General features: G+C 42.4%; 1 protein-coding gene across 2 annotated transcripts in view; it reads right to left on the bottom strand.

Moving 5' to 3' along the window:
• The window catches only part of nf1a (neurofibromin 1a), a 309684-nt gene that overhangs the window by 100986 nt on the left and 191427 nt on the right, over window positions 1-17271 (bottom strand). For both annotated transcript variants that reach the window (XM_047391263.1, XM_047391264.1), the window contains exons 32-33: window positions 11296-11442; window positions 11061-11207 (exon numbers count right to left, since the gene is read on the bottom strand). In XM_047391263.1, the coding sequence (XP_047247219.1) occupies window positions 11061-11207; window positions 11296-11442 (294 nt within the window). The remainder of the gene's footprint in view (window positions 1-11060; window positions 11208-11295; window positions 11443-17271) is intronic.

Below are 17271 nucleotides of genomic sequence, written 5' to 3' on the forward strand. Positions count from 1 at the left end.
TTACTTAGCTGCTTTTTTCTTGCCATGATACAAATTCTAACAGTCTATTCAGTAGGACTATCAGCTGTGTACTGTATCCACCTCCTGCACAACACAACTGATGGTCCCAACCCCATTTATAAGGCTTGAAATCCCACTTATTAAACCTGACAGGGCACACTTGTGAAGTGAAAACCATTTCGGGTGACTACCTCTTGAAGCTCATCAACAGAATGCCAAGAGTGTGTGGAGCAGTAATCAAAGTAAAAGGTGGCTACTTTGAAGAACCTAGAATATAAGACATATTTTCAGTTGTTTCACACTTTTTTGTTCAGTATATAATTCCACGTGTTAATTCATAGTTTTGATGCCTTCAGTGTAAAGTTACAATATTCATAGTCATGAAAATAAAGAAAACTCTTTGAATGAGAAGGTGTCCAAACTTTTGGTCTGTACTGTATATGGGCAGCCCCCAATCTAAACCAATTCATTGCAGCGCTGGCCGCTTGTTATGTGCTCCGAGCACACATAATTATTATCATCATCATTGTTTTGATTTGTTCTTTTGTATTTCTGGCCATTCTGCTACGGTTTTTGTTTGGTGTTATTTAAATTACTTTTTTTTGCCTTTTTGAAGTTTTTTGAGCGTTTCCTTTTTACAGCGCTTGTTTCTGCCAGCCTATACGGGTCCTTCTCAAAATATTAGCATATTGTGATAAAGTTCATTATTTTCCATAACGTCATGATGAAAATGTAATATTCATATATTTTAGATTCATTGCACACTAACTGAAATATTTCAGGTCTTTTATTGTCTTAATACAGATGATTTTGGCATACAGCTCATGAAAACCCAAAATTCCTATCTCACAAAATTAGCATATCATTAAAAGGGTCTCTAAACGAGCTATGAACCTAAACATCTGAATCAACGGGTTAACTCTAAACACCTGCAAAGATTCCTGAGGCCTTTAAAACTCCCAGCCTGGTTCATCACTCAAAACCCCAATCATGGGTAAAACTGCCGACCTGACTGCTGTCCAGAAGGCCACTATTGACACCCTCAAGCAAGAGGGTAAGACATAAAAAGAAATTTCTGAACGAATAGGCTGTTCCCAGAGTGCTGTATCAAGGCACCTCAGTTGGAAGTCTGTGGGAAGGAAAAAGTGTGGCAGAAAACGCTGCACAACAAGAAGAGGTGACCGGACCCTGAGGAAGATTGTGGAGAAGGGCCGATTCCAGACCTTGGGGGACCTGCGGAAGCAGTAGACTGAGTCTGGAGTAGAAACATCCAGAGCCACCGTGCACAGGTGTGTGCAGGAAATGGGCTACAGGTGCCGCATTCCCCAGGTCAAGCCACTTTTGAACCAGAAACAGCGGCAGAAGCGCCTGACCTGGGCTACAGAGAAGCAGCACTGGACTGTTGCTCAGTGGTACAAAGTACTTTTTTCGGATGAAAGCAAATTCTGCATGTCATTCGGAAATCAAAGTGCCAGAGTCTGGAGGAAGACTGGGGAGCCGTGTCAGTTGCTGGTGTTGGTCCACTGTGTTTTATCAAGGGCAGGGTCAATGCAGCTAGCTTTCAGGAGATTTTGGAGCACTTCAGTATTGAGTGCATAACTGTACATGATTATTTGAAGGTTGACGTTTTCTGTATTAAAAACACTTTTCTTTTATTGGTCGGATGAAATATGCTAATTTTGTAACATAGGAATTTTGGGTTTTCATGAGCTGTATGCCAAAATCCTCCGTATTAAGACAATAAAAGACCTGAAATATTTCAGTTAGTGTGCAATGAATCTAAAATATATGAATGTTAAATTTTCATCATGACATTATGGAAAATAATGAACTTTATCACAATATGCTAATATTTTGAGAAGGACCTGTAAATAGGCTAGACTTTGGACGCTCTGTCTATCCCTTCCTCGTGCTCTTGCTCACGTTCTCTCTCTGTCGCTGCTGGAGCGCTCCTCGTGTGCATGCATCCAGCCGGTTGCCAGTGCTGCAGGCTGCAGCAGCAGCATGCCATGCGTTAGCTGTTTTTTTGTAGCCCTAGCATTTTGTTCTGATTTTGGCCTGATGGGACCAGTTGTCCTGTTTTTGCTTTTCCTTTCAGGGTTTAGGCTCCTTTCTGGGTTTTTACTTAGTCTGGTGTTGCCAGTGGCTTCGACAGCCCTGTTGTAGGGCTGTCCCACTGTCGCGTCTGTTGTCTGTTTGGCCGGCTCATCAGGTCCCTCTTCGTCTTCTTGTTTTGTTTTCACAGAAAATAGCAATTTGAATCCCGGTTTCAACGAGTTCAAGAAAACCGAAGAAGAATCTAAGTAATCAATAAACTGAATGTTTAAATGCTTGTCTCCATGCCCTCATTAAATATGTTGTGACCCTTTCTTTTTGGTTTTTGGGCCATAACACTGCTATCCTCCTGGAAGGATGAACCTCTGGCCCAGTCTGGCCAAGTTTTTTAAAACCTCAAAGGTTTTCTCCAAGGATTGTTCAATGTTTAGCACCATCTAATTTTCCAACAACTTGGACCAACTATCCTGTCCTTTCAGAAGAAAAGCAATCCCACAGCCCAATGGTATGACCACCATATGTCAATGTGCGTACAACATGTTCAGGGTGCTATGCAGTGTGCAGTGTTAATTTACCCCCAAGCAAAGCAAGAAGCTGAAGAATTTTAGTTTTGGTCTCATCTAAGCAATGCACCTTCTTCCAATTTGTAGGAAACTACAAAAAATCTTGTTTTATTTCAACAATTGTTTCCTTCATCCCACTCTCGACTGTCCTGTGGACAAATTGTGCCATCTCAGGTACTCCTGAGCAACCATAGGCCTCTTGGCAGATTCTCTGCTTAATGCTCTTCTTGGCCATTCTGTTAGTTTAGGTGGACTTTCATGCCTTGGTAGGTCCGTGGTTGGTCCATCCTCTTTCAATGTTGAGATGATCGATTAAACAGAGCTCTGTGAGATGTTTTTAGCTTGGGATATTGTTTTTTACCAAACCCCAACTTAAATTTCTCCACTTAAATTTCTTAACTTTCTCTCTGATGTGTCTGCTGTCTTCCTTGGTTTTAATGATGATGTTTGTTCTGTAACAAACCTCTGAGGCCTTAACAGAGATTTCATTACTTTTCACCAACTATACCACGGTGGATAAAAATAATTTTTACAAAATGTGTTTGGGTCAATAACAATGCTTTCTCTATAATTAATAAATGTACCAATGTGGCACAAGGATCAACCCTGTGCTCCCTCACCCTATATATCAACAATCTACCAGACACATGTCCATCTGAAACATGTCAAATGTATGCAGATGACACAATCATTTACTTCCATTCGAAAACGAAGACTGAAGCTGCTAAGCAACTTTCATCACCAATGGTATCTAAACTGGTTGAACAATTCATGTTTATACCTAAATCTGGATAAAACAGATTTTTCAAAACAAAGAACCAGACATATCTTTTACAGTGGAGGGGCAAACCTTAACAGTGGTACAGAAGTACCAATATTTAGGTATTGTTATGGGTTCTAAACTGACATTCAAATCACAAGTAAAGAAAGTTTCAAATAAAATTACATATAATTTATCAACCTTTAGACAAATTTGAACTAATTTAACAACTGAAGCCCCAAAGATATACCTGGTTCTTACCTTGTTATTATGCAATTGGGACAGAACTTACTTGATGATGTAACAAATCAGCAAAGCTAAATTGCCGATAATACTTAGGGACATTTTAGAGTAACTAATTAACCTAAGGTCTTGTTTTAGATGGGAGGAAGCTGTAGTACCTGGAGAGAACCCACGCATGCACTGGGAGAACATACAAACTCCATGCAGAAAGACCCGAGGCCAGGATCTGAACCCATGACCTTCTTATTGCAAGGCAACGGTGTTAACTGCACCACTATGCCGCCCACACATTTAATAAATAGTGAACGCCTTGGGCTCCACCCGGAGGAGCTGGAGGAGGTGTGTGGGGAGAGGGACGTCTGGGCGTCTCTGCTGAGTCTGCTGCCCCCGCGACCCGGTCCCGGATAAAGCGGAAGACGACGAGTACGAGTACGAGTGAAAGAAAAATAGTCTCTTACAATGTCACTATTTTGATTATAACAATTGTCTCAATAAGTAAAAAATTATCCAAGATAGAGGCACGGATGGTAGCCTCGGTACTTCGCTCGCTGGTATTTTGGGAATTTTTGTTTTTTATTGCCATGTCCTGCTGCTATACTGCAGCAAGTCAAGATCAATCAACATCAGCAGCCCCTTGGGGTGTGTCCTCTCTCAACTCCTCTTCTCCCTGTACACAAACAACTGCACATCAGCTGACCCATCTGTGAAACTCTTGAAGTTTGCAGATGACACCTCTGTCATTGGCCTGATCCGGGACAATGACGAGGTGGCATACAGACAGGAGATAGATAGGGTGGTCCACTGGTGCGGTCTAAACCACCTAGAGCTAAACCTGCTAAAGACAGTGGAGGTGACTGTAGTCAATGTCCTGTGTTCGTCCGTCTCTGTTTGGTATGGCTCATCCACAAAACAGGACAGGTCCAAAGTCTGAACTGCAACCAACAGTTAGGTCTGCAGAGAATATCATCAGGGCTGACCTTCCCTCCATCCAGGACTTGTACAAGTCTAGGGACATAAAAAGGGCAGCTAACATCTTTGTCGAACTCTCACATCCTGGACACAAACTGTGTAGACTTTTACCTTCAGGTCAGCGCTACAGAGCACAAAGGACAAAAACGAGCCTTCATAGAGACAACCTTTTCCCAGGCTGTTACGCTGTTGAATACAATGAACACCTCACAGCCAGAATAGTCAGCTACTCTTCTGTGAAACAAAAAAGCACATTGCAGTGGCACAACGTACCATGTATATGTGTATAAAACTCAAGTGTACATATTGTGGTTGTTTGGGACTGAGCTTAACCAACAAATATTAATTTAATTAAAAGAAAATGTGAGACAGAATGAGGTTTTGGAATACAGAAAACAAAGATGGAGCGGTGCTGACAGAAAATTGTATCCTAGCTGTAAATGTGCCCCCTCTCTTGCAGAGCTGTCTGCATGAAAAAAATGAAATCATTTCAATTCTAAATAATTGATTTTATGTGAAGAGCCAGTCATAATGAAACTGATGTTTTCCATACCAGGAAAAATAAAACTGAAATATTGTTTTTACCATGACTTGGAAGGGCAAAAATTTGCCAGTCAGCCAAGTAACATTTGTCTCAGGCAACTGTGAAGAGAACAAAATACACCAATGTGAAAGAAATTTTAGTCCATACAGATTTCTTCAGCATTGCTTTTTTTGTCAAAATTTTGTGACACACAAGGAAAAAAAAGCTATCCAAAGTACACCCCCCCCTAAACCAACTGCAATCAGAATCAGAAAAGCTTTATCGCCAAGTACGTTTTTGGACATACAAGGAATTTGTTTTGGCATACTCGGTGCAATACAGTACAAATTAAACAGTATAAACATATCTACAATATATTATAAATATATGTGCACAGTTTTAAGTGAGTGAGAGTAAATATAGAGCAGTATTGGGTGCGAGAGCAGTACAACAGTGCAGGTGATCATTGTGCAATTATGGCACTGCAAGTAAAGCAGGAGTCCAAGCTGAGCGTTAATGTAATGCATAGAGTTGCAGGTTACAGGTGTCCTGTCAGCAAAAAAAAAGGGGGGGTGGGGGGGTGTGGGGGAAAGGGAGAGTGTCTGGGTGGTTTCCGGCTTTGTTAACCAGGCTGGTTGCAGATGGGAAAAAACTGTTCTTGTGGCGTGAGGTTTTGGTCCGGATGGACCGCAGCCTCCTGCCAGAGGGGAGAGTCTCAAAGAGTCTGTGACCGGGGTGGGAGGGATCAGCCAGAATCTTCCCTGCCCGCTTCAGGGTCCTGGAGGTGTACAGTTCCTGGAGCAACAGAAGACTGCAGCCAATCACCTTCTCAGCAGACCGAATGACACGCTGCAGCCTGCCCTTATCCTTGGTTGTAGCAGCGGCATACCAGATGGTGATGGAGGAGGTGAGGATGGACTCAATGATGGCTGTGTAGAAGTGCACCATCATAGTCTTTGGCAGGTTGAATTTCTTCAGCTGCCGCAGGAAGAACATCCTCTGCTGGGCTTTCTTGAAGAGGGAGCTGATGTTTGGCTCCCACTTGAGATCCTGGGAGATGATGGTTCCCAGGAAGTGGAAAGATTCCACAGTGTCAATTGTGGAGTCACAGAGGGTGATGGGGGCAGGTGGGGCTGGGTTCTGCCTGAAGTGCACAACCATCTCCACTGTTTTTAGAGCGTTGAGCTCAAGGTTGTTCTGGCTGCACCAGTTCAACAGATGGTCCACCTCCCATCTGTACGCAGACTCGTCACCATCAGAGATGAGTCCGATCAGGGTGGTGTCGTCCGCAAACTTCAGAAGCTTGACAGACTGGTGACTGGAGGTGCAGCTGTTGGTGTACAGGGAGAAGAGCAGAGGAGAGAGAACACAGCCTTGGGGGGAACCGGTGCTGATGGTCAGGGAGTCAGAGACGTACTTCCCCAGCCTCACACGCTGCTTCCTGTCAGACAGGAAGTCAGTGATCCACCTACAGGTGGAGTCGGGCACACTTAGTTGGGAGAGCTTCTCCTGGAGCAGAGCTGGGACGATGGTGTTGAAGGCAGAGCTGAAATCCACAAACAGGATCCTGGCGTAGGCTCCTGTGGAGTCCAGGTGCCGGAAGATGAAGTGAAGGGCTAAGTTGACTGCATCATCTACAGACCTGTTGGCTCTGTAGGCAAATTGCAGGGGGTCCAGGAGGGGCTCAGTGATGTCTTTTAGGTGTGAGAGCACAAGGCGCTCAAAGGACTTCATCACCACAGAGGTCAGGGCGACGGGTCTGAAGTCATTAAGCCCTGTGGTCCTTGGCTTCTTGGGAACAGGGACGATGGTGGAGGACTTGAAGCAGGCTGGCACATGACATGTCTCCAGTGAGGTGTTAAAAATGTCTGTGAAGACTGGAGACAGCTGATCAGCGCAGTGCTTCAGGCTGGCTGGTGAGACAGAATCTGGTCCAGCAGCTTTCCGGGGGTTCTGTCTCCTGAAGAGTTTGTTGATGTCCCTTCCCTGGATGGATAGAGCCGTCCCCGGCGTGGGTAGGGGGCTGGTGGGGGGGAACTTCAGGGTGGGGGTTGGAGGTGCCAAGGCCCCTCTTGAGGTTGGGGAGGTGGGGGTGGTGGATTGTGGCTGCAGCTGTTGGGGGGTGTCGTGGGGGATGGTTGCAGGACTGTCCCTTTGTCTTTCAAAGTGGCAGTAGAACTCGTTCAGGTCGTTGGCGAGGCGTCGGTCATTGATGGAGTGGGGGGCTTTCGGCTTGTCGTTGGTGATCTGCCTGAGCCCTTTCCACACAAACGCAGAGTCGTTGGCGGAGAACTGGTTTTGGAGCTTCTCAGAGTACAGTCATTTGGCCTCTTTTTCACTGCCTTGCCAAACTTGTACTTCGCCTCTCTGTATATGTCTTTGTCCCCACTCCTGAAGGCCTCTTCCTTATCCAGTCTTAACCTTCTGAGTTTGGCTGTGAACCAGGGTTTGTCGTTGTTGTAACTCACCCTGGTGCATGATGGTACACAGCTGTCCTCACAGATGCTGATGTAGGAAGTCACAGCCTCTGTGTACTCGTCCAGACTGTTGGTAGTAGTCCTGAACACATCCCAGTCTGTACAGCCTAAACACGCCTGGAGAATCTCCACAGCCTCACTGCTCCACTTCCTTGACGTCCTCACAACAGGTTTGCAGAGCTTTAGGAATCAGGTGGACCATGATGTGGTCGGATTGGCCCAGTGCAGCACGTGGGACGGCGTGATAAGCGTCTCTGATGGTGGTGTAACAGTGATCCAGAATGTTGTCTTCTCTGGTCGGACATTTAATAAACTGTCTATATTTGAGGAGTTCGTGGGTGAGATTACCTTTGTTAAAGTCGCCAACGACAATAACTAAGGAGTCCGGGTTGGTCCGCTCCACACTCAGTATCTGGTCGGCGAGCACACGCTGTGTGACCTGCACGTTAGCTTGCGGCGGGATGTAAACACCGACCAGGATGAACGAAGCGAACTCACGGGGGGAATAGAAAGGCTTACAGTTGATGATGAAGGCTTCCAGGTCTGGAGAACAGTGCTGCTGTCACGTCGTTGCACCAACCACTGTTGAGGTAGAAACAGATTTCTCCACCTTTCGCTTTGCCGGAGAGTTCCATGTCTCTGTCCGCTCTGTAGAGCTGGAATCCTGCCAGCTGCAGCGCAGAGTCCGGTATTAATCCACACAGCCATGTCTCCGTGAAGCACAAAACTGCCGATGAATAAAAGTCTCTGTTTTTCCCCAACAGCAGTTGTAGTTCCTCAATTTTGTTGGGAAGTGAGTGCACGTTAGAGAGAAATATTCCAGGTTCCATTTCACAAGCTCCACACAGACTTCTGATTATTTTATCTTTCCCATAGAAAGTACTCCTGGATCAGTGCTTCTGTGTTAATTTTCTCTCTGTTCTCTCAAATCCCCAGTCAGTCATGGCAGAATCTGTATGTTTCGACTGACTTGAGTTTGTAAAGTGCCTTGAGACGACGTGTTGTGAAATGGTGCTATATAAATAAACTGAATTGAACTGAATTGAATTATTGCCAGACCTGTAGAATCAATCTGTCTGGTAACAGGAAGTAGTGTAAAAATCTAAGAAATTCAAGAACAGATGAGGAACAAAGTTATTAACATGTATCAGTCTGGAAAGGTTTAGAAGCAATTTCTATGGCTTATGATGTCAGGAAACCACAATGAGAGACATTATCCACACAGGAAGAAAACATGGAACAGTGGTGCAACTTTCTAGGAGAGGCCAGGCTACCAAAATTACTCCAAAAGCCTTTTGCACACTTGTCCAGGAGTTCATTAAAGAACAAAGAACATCTAAAACTTTGCAGACCTTACTGCCCCGGTTAAGGTTAGAGTTCATGATTCACCTATAAGATGGGAGACAAATGGCCTCCATGGGAGAGTTCTAAGGCCAAGACCACTACCAACCAAAAAGAGCACAAAGGCCCATCTCACCATTCACCAAAAAGATCTTGAGACATTTGGGAAAATATTTTGTGAAGTGATAAGACAAAAGTAGATATGTTTGGAAAGTGTTGGTTCTGGTACATCTGGCATAAAACTAACAGCATTAATATCAAACATGAAAATACAGAAAGTCAAACATGGTGGTCATGCTGTGATGGTCTGTGGCTCCTTTGGTGCATCAGACAGGACCATGGGTTCTGTTCTCTACAAGAAATCCTGAGGGAGAATGTCCAACCATTAGTATCTGACCTTAAGCCAATGTTCTCAACAAGACAATGTTCTAAAGCACATAATTAAGTAAACCTCTGAATATCATAAAAACACGTGAAGACAATTTTCGAGTGGCCTAGTCAAAATCTTGACTTAAACTCAAGTATGATACACTGGTAAGACCGTGAAGAGGTTGGTCATGTCCCAAAATATTTTGTGTGGCTAAATTAAACAATTTTGCTAAGCATGGGCAAAAATTCCTCCACAGACATCATTGTCAGCTACGGCAAATGGTTGATGGCAATTTTTGCCTCCACGGGTGGTCCAATCAGTTATCAGGTTTAGTGGCAATTACTTTTTCACATAGGACCAGGCTGGTTTTGATATCTTTTTTTTTCTCTTCATAAACTAAAGCACCATTTGAAAACTGATATTTGTATTCACTCTCCTTATCTTTGTCTGATATTAATTTACTTTGATGATCTGAAACATGTAGGTGCCTTTAGGCTTTTCTATCAGTGGGCTTTTGATACTTTGAAAACACCAGGAGAAATTTAAAAGGAGGAATGGTCTCTGTGAACTGAATACATATGAAGGTAAGATTCTCAGTCATTCAGGACATGGCGAATCCAATAAAGAAACAAACTAACTGGACCTTAGTTCTTGTGGTTCAAGATGTTTCTTTATCAATTCAAAGCTACAGAGGGAGTAGTTCCTGGCTTTTAAGCTGTTTAGAATGTGCCATTCTGCATATCTAAATTGAGATGCAGATTAGACTCCCCTGACAAAAAGGAGTCATTACTCTTGTTGTTAGTCTGGATCACTGAGAAATGATTCAGTCACATTCAGGAAGGTGTGAATTGGTTTGAAACTGACTGGACAGCAGGCTTAATGCTAAACTGTATGCTTTGGCAGCTGAAATCTTAGGCTACAAGAACTAAAGTCAATTGGTTGTTTTTTTATTCCTTTGTTGGATTTGACTATAAATGAAGTTCTGAATTCTATAGTTTTGTCTAAAATATTTTAGAACAATTTTTGTGACAGATTCATGGTAGATTTTAAAAAATGGGACTTTCTGCACCCCCCTTCTCAATCCACTGTTGCACACTGTGCAGTGTATTTTGTAATACCTTGCTGCCCCAAGTCCTAACAAGGATGCATCGATGCACCCTTGGTAAGATTTTCAGATTACAAATGCACCAGGGCAAAATGAGTTTTCTTGTTTTGATGAATTCCTAAAACTGAACAGTACTTGGGCCACCGCAGACGATGTTTCACAAAAACGTTAAGTACACAAGCAGAGAGAAGAATGCATATTGAGAAAAAGACAGTTTTATTAGCCAACATGTGCCCTCATTTATGGGAAATACTTTAGTTGCTTAGAAGCTAATTAAGAAACAACAAGTTGTTTAAACTGATCTGTTAGATTCATTTTATATTGTTCAAGACACAATTACGCCTGCACCAGTTAGTTTAGGTTTTTGGACAAATACTATTTCAACTGTATAGTTGAGACACATGTATTTTATTTTGAGTCTTATCCAATATTGACAGAATATCAATATTTCCCTTTTCTTAGCTAATTGGCTTAATTAGACCAGACTAAATGTCTATGTTTTCAGTATTTAAAGACTTTACTTGTGAGTCTTCCCTGTAGTTTGGCCTTTTACCTTCATGCAAGTTTCTACTGTATGTCTGTGAAGTAAAATATTTCATGAATGAAAACAATATCAAAGATCCAGTGAACGGCTCAAGTTAATAATTACTGTACCTGGTCATGAACTCCTCAAATTTGGAGCTGGTCAGGTTGAGACTAGACCAGTGAGTGTCAGCCACAGGCTTGTGTTCTGGGGGTCCTAGGTAGGCAAGTAGGGTGGCCATCTTGTCAAAAGGTCGCCTGCCAACTGCCTTGTGGTCTCTGGAAATATTTCAAACATGATATCACAGCTAAGAATTTCAGAACACATTTCTCATTTGCAATTAGCAATTAATGGGAAAATCCTGACCTGTTACTGGAGAGGTACTGACCAATCCTCTCCTGGTTGTTCCACAGCAGGCGGTGGAGAGCCAACACATTACCGTCACTGATGAACGACAAACTGTGGTTGACTGAGTCACTGGGTGGAGAGTCAGAGGCTATGTCCAAGAAAAACCTGCAGTAGACAGGACATTACAGCTAATCAAGCATTTAATTCTTTAACTTAGGTTTATGTGTGTGGTCGCCCAAAAGGTTAATACTAAAATGTGGACGTATGGTTTTGTCCCTTACATTGCATGTGTATTTAAAAGCACATTGTGTAGTTGTAGCTTAAAAACTATTGTTGGGTTTTTAATTATTCTCATGTTTCAAAGCCTTTCACATACCAGGTGGTGTAGTGAGTTACAAACAACTTCAATGTGGCTGCAACAATTAGTGAACATACATACACTGAAAACAAGTTGGTACCTCATACTAAGGCTGCACTGGCAGGACAAACGAGATTTACACAGAATCTAATCTGAGCTGCTGTTAACCTGGCAGCAGCTATTTTACCATGAAGGCCTGATTCACACAGTCTCCTCTTAACAGTTGTTCTAGATATGTGTCTGCTGCTAGAACTCTGTGTGGCATTGACCTGTTCTCTAATCTGAGCTGCTGTTAACCTGCAATTTCTGAGGCTGGTGACTCGGATGAACTTATGTCCGCAGCAGAAGTGACTCTTGGTTTTCCTTTCCTGGGGCGGTCCTCATGTGAGCCAGTTTCTTTGTAGCGCTTGATGGTTTTTGCGACTGCACTTGGGGACACTTTCAAAGTTTTCCCAATTGTTCAGACTGACTGACCTTCATTTCTTAAAGTAATGATGGCCACTCGTTTTTCTTTACTTAGCTGCTTTTTTCTTGCCATAATACAAATTCTAACAGTCTACTCAGTAGGACTATCAGCTGTGTACTGTATCCACCTCCTGCACAACACAACTGATGGTCCCAACGCCATTTATAAGGCTTGAAATCCCACTTATTAAACCTGACAGGGCACACCTGTGAAGTGAAAACCATTTCAGGTGACTACCTCTTGAAGCTCATCAACAGGATGCCAAGAGTGTGCGGAGCAGTAATCAAAGCAAAAGGTGGCTACTTAGAAGAACCTAGAATATAAGACATATTTTCGGTTGTTTCACACTTTTTTGTTCAGTATATAATTCCACATGTGTTAATTCATAGTTTTGATGCCTTCAGTGTAAAGCTACAATATTCATAGTCATGAAAATAAAGACAACTCTTTGAATGAGAAGGTGTGTCCGAACTTTTGGTCTGTACTGTATATATGAATATATGAGTCTATTATTAACATAGTGAGGCCTTTAGGGAAGTCTAGTCTGTCTTTAGTGAATCATTTGAAAAAATAGATGTTGTGCTTGTTCAGTTTCCTTTTGGTGCAGTGTGATCTGTGTAGATCAACTCAGATTGAATTTTGCTTGATGGCTGGGCACTCTGCCGCCCTGCAAAGGGAGTGTCAACACTCATATTGACTATAAAGGGTGTGTAATTACTGCAGTGTTCACACCGCGGTGGAGCGGAGTTGGATGCTGTGTGCATTGGAGGTAAGACTTTGTGAACATTTTACAATATTGTGCAAGATTTTACAGAACACAAAAACCCCTGAATGTAGACTGTTTACTGACTTCTCTCCACATCTGAATTTTTGAGGGGTTTGGTGAGCTTCTACAAGTGAAGTTGGTGTGACATACCAATACCTTGGCAGTGGTGGGCACAGTTAACCAAAAAGTTAGTTTCGCTAACCCATATTGCATTAACTAAAATATTAGCTTTACTAATACTAAACTGCTAAACAGATTAAAAAAATTAGCGGAAGATAATGATAACTGTTAAGAAAACTGTCATTCAGTCTGCCTCAAACATTTTCATCCCCTTCAAACAAAACATGACACATGACACCCTGTTTGTGTGTAGCGGGTTTCACTTAAGTCTTTTAAAGTGTGCAATTTAGTAAAAATGCCACAGTTAGAATTACACCTAATAATTTCCAGTTGTCTTACTTGGAGAGGGTAATAAACAAATAAATAAATGTGTAAGCAACTTTAAAATACAAACAGAAGCAAGGTTTTTAGGTGTACAAATAAAGTTTAATAACTATTGCAATAAAAAACAAACATCTTAACTTTCCTCCACATCTTCTTTGAAATAATTACATCTGCTGTGATGCTTACACTTCTGAGAAATCTCACCAATGTTAACTTTGTTTTGATAACATTACTTCAACAGTGTTTGTACATGCTGAGAAAAACTCAATTTAAGATGGGCATGTAACTTTTGAGCAGGTACTTCTAGGCCCTCCACAGGGGTAAAGAGATTATATACAGACACAGAGCGCTGACATTTTAGGCATAGACAGAACTTCACAAAACTACTAGATAATGATCAATATGTACTACTCTGAGACCCCATCACCTCAAAGTGATGTTGGTTGCCCTTTATAAACAACAGTATCTCAAAGTTACCATCTGATAAGGTGACTTTGTCCTGTAAATATCTTTGTCTAGAGAGAATGGGTGTTCAACTGCAGTGCTGGATGGGATGGGGGTGTTACACTTGGTGAACAGGTTGATCAAGACCTGCTCGAGTTGGCTTTTAGCCAGGAGGAGCTCGGCTCCTCCACGTTTTACACCTTGGACTTCAGAGACCTGTGACTCCTGCTCTCAAAGAACTGAGTGATGTTGCTGAAGAAATCATCTTCCTGATATTCCTAATTGCTGGGGATGCTACTGCTCTCCACATTGCTCTCTGTTAGGGCTGTCTGTATGGTGATCTCCCTGGCTGTCTCCATGTTATTAAACTGTTCCAGCCAGAGCAGGCGAAACTTGGGGTGGAAGGCAGCTGCCAGCAGGCACTCTTGGTCTTCTAGAAAGAGTCCAAACCTTTTTGTGATGCCTGTCAGTATACCATCTACCAGGGGACTGCAGTACATGAGATGTTTGAACTTGGTCTCCTTCATCTTCATGATGATAGCCACTACAATTAGCAGAAGTCTCCCTAGATAGGCCTGGTCCACCTGCTGGATTTTTTCTAAGGCCTTGGCAACATTAGACATCACCTGGGTGTACTCAGTCAGGAAGCATCAGGATCTGTGCAGTTCTGCAGCTTCAGCTGTGTCATCACCCTGTCCCATTTTCTTCTCCAGGAGGTTGTTGAGGACAACAACAGAGTCATAGGTAGCCATCTAGTACTGTTGGGGACAACCATCCTCCTCCTCAAGTTCAAGGTATGGGCTGCGCAATGAAGGTGCACTAGCAGTTTAAGTTTCAACTGAGATGTACTGAATATCAAGAGTTCCGCATGTGTACAAACTGCACACTTGCTTTGACAAAGAAGGAACTTATTACTAATTAAATGTCCACTACGCCTAAGTGACATCAAAGGTGTGATGTCCTCTTCTCCGACAACAGGCCAGGACAGATTGCTGTCTCGTATCTCTTGGGGTCCAGCCAGTGTCCCATTATCTCCAGGTAGGACCTGTTGTCGACCAACAGTCAGCAGTGGCTGCTACCCAGGGGATATCCTTGAGCAATCTGTATTCAAAAAATGTATTGTAAAGACAGTCTTTACTGGTTTCTGATGTATGAAACACTTATGTCATGCAATAAAATGCAAATTAATTATTTAAAAATCACACTGTAATTTTCTTGATTTTTGTCTTAGATTCCGTCACTCACAATTGAAGAGTATCTATGATAAAACTTAATGACTTTTACATGCTTTTCAAGTGGGAAAACTTGCAAAATCAGCAGTGTATCAAATACTTGTTCTCCCCACTGTGTGTATATACACTCACCGGCGACTTTGTTAGGTACACCTTGCTAGTACCGGGTTGGACCCCCTTTTGCCTTCAGAACTGCCTTAATCCTTGGTGGCATAGATTCAACAAGGTACTGGAAACATTCCTGAGAGAGTTTGGTCCATATTGACATAATGGCATCACACAGATCCTGCAGATTTGTCGGCTGCATACATGATGAGCATCTCCCAAAGATGCTCTATTGGATTGAGATCTGGTGACTGTGGAGGCCATTTGAGTCCAGTGAACTCATAGTCATGTTCAAGAAACCAGTCTGAGATGATTCTTGCTTTATGACATGGCGTGTTATCCTGCTGGAAGTAACCATCAGAGGATGGGTACACTGTGGTCATAAAGGGATGGACATGGTCAGCAACAATACTCAGGTAAGATGTGGCGTTGACACGATGCTCAATTGGTACTAAGGGGCCCAAAGTGTGCCAAGAAAATATCCCCCACACCATTACACCTCCACCACCAGCCTGAATCGTTGATACAAGGCAGGATGGATCCATGCTTTCATGTTGTTGACGCCAAATTCTGACCCTACCATCCGAATGTCGCAGCAGAAATCGAGACTCATCAGACCAGGCAATGTTTTTCCGATCTTCATTTGTCCAATTTTGGTGAGCCTGTGCGAATTGTAGCCTCAGTTTCCTGTTCTTAGCTGATAGGAGTGGTACCCGGTGTGGTCTTCTGCTGCTGTAGCTCATCCGCCTCAAGGTTCGACATGTCGTGCGTTTATAGATGCTCTTCTGCATGCCTTGGTTGTAACGAGTGGTTATTTGAGTTACTGTTGCCTTTCTATCAGCTCAAACCAGTCTGGCCATTCTCCTCTGACATCAACAAGGCATGTGTGCCCACAGAACTGCCGCTCAATGGATATTTTCTCTTTTTCAGAACATTCTCTGTAAACCCTAGAGATGGTATTGCATGAAAATCCCAGTAGATCAGCAGTCTCTGAAATACTCAGACCAGCCCGTCTGGCACCAACAACCATGCCACGTTCAAAGTAACTTAAATCACTTTTCTTCTCCATTCTGATGCTCGGTTTGAACTGCAGCAGATCGTCTTGACCATGTCTACATGCCTAAATGCATTGAGTGGCTGCCATGTGATTGGCTGATTAGAAATTTGCATTAACGAGCAGCTGGTGTACCTAATAAAGTGGCCGGTGAGTGTATAATGAGATATACATATATATATATATATATATATATATATATATATATATATATATATATATATATACACACACATACATATATGTTAGATTCCTTAAAGTAGCCACCCTTTGCTGTGGTGACTGAAATATTAACCTGTGTCCGTCTCGCAATGAACCCCTGGGAAATTTCCAAAGACTCTTTGGAAAACTATTTCAGGGGACCACCTCATAAAGCTCATGGAGTCAAAGCCAAGAGAGCAAAACTGTAATCAAAGCTAAGGGTGGCTATTTTAAAGAATCCAAAATATAAAAATGTTTACAGTTATTTCACTCTTTTTGTGTACTTTATAATTTCTTTTGTGTTCATTCATAGTTTTGTTGCCTTTGGTGAGAATCTATAATGTAAATAGTCATGAAAATAAAGAGACCCATTAAGTGAGAAACTTAATGTAAAACCTTTGACCAGAAGTATATATATATATATATATATATATATATATATATATATATATATATATAAATACATATATGCTGTATTTATCACATTTATTTCAATTACATTTTATTAAAATGGGTAAGACAACAACTATTTAATAAATAAATTAAATCAGGAAAATATGAAGTACGCCATTATAATAACTTAATAAACTTAATAGATACCTTGTAAGATACTCTTCCAGCTGTGTCTGGCTGGCCAGGATTCTCCTGCCTAGGGTGCAGCGGGATATCGACTTCTTGCTGGGGTTCAGCGTCTTGATCAGGCAGACAAAGGTGGGGAGTCCACTACATGTAAAGGTAGCATGTTGTTGACAAACGGGTCTACAATCCTTCTGGCCACCATAGATTGACGCAACTGGCGATTGGTACTGCTACTAGAAGGTAAACTGTGTTTCCCACAGGATGAGCCGGCCTTGATCCATACCTCAGACTGGTTGGCATGTGCTTAGTGTTTCCTCTTGTCATGCGAACTCAAGTTTTAGATTA

The sequence above is a fragment of the Girardinichthys multiradiatus genome, chromosome 18 (genome assembly GCF_021462225.1).
Source record: "Girardinichthys multiradiatus isolate DD_20200921_A chromosome 18, DD_fGirMul_XY1, whole genome shotgun sequence".
Classification (NCBI taxonomy): Eukaryota; Metazoa; Chordata; class Actinopteri; order Cyprinodontiformes; family Goodeidae; genus Girardinichthys; species Girardinichthys multiradiatus.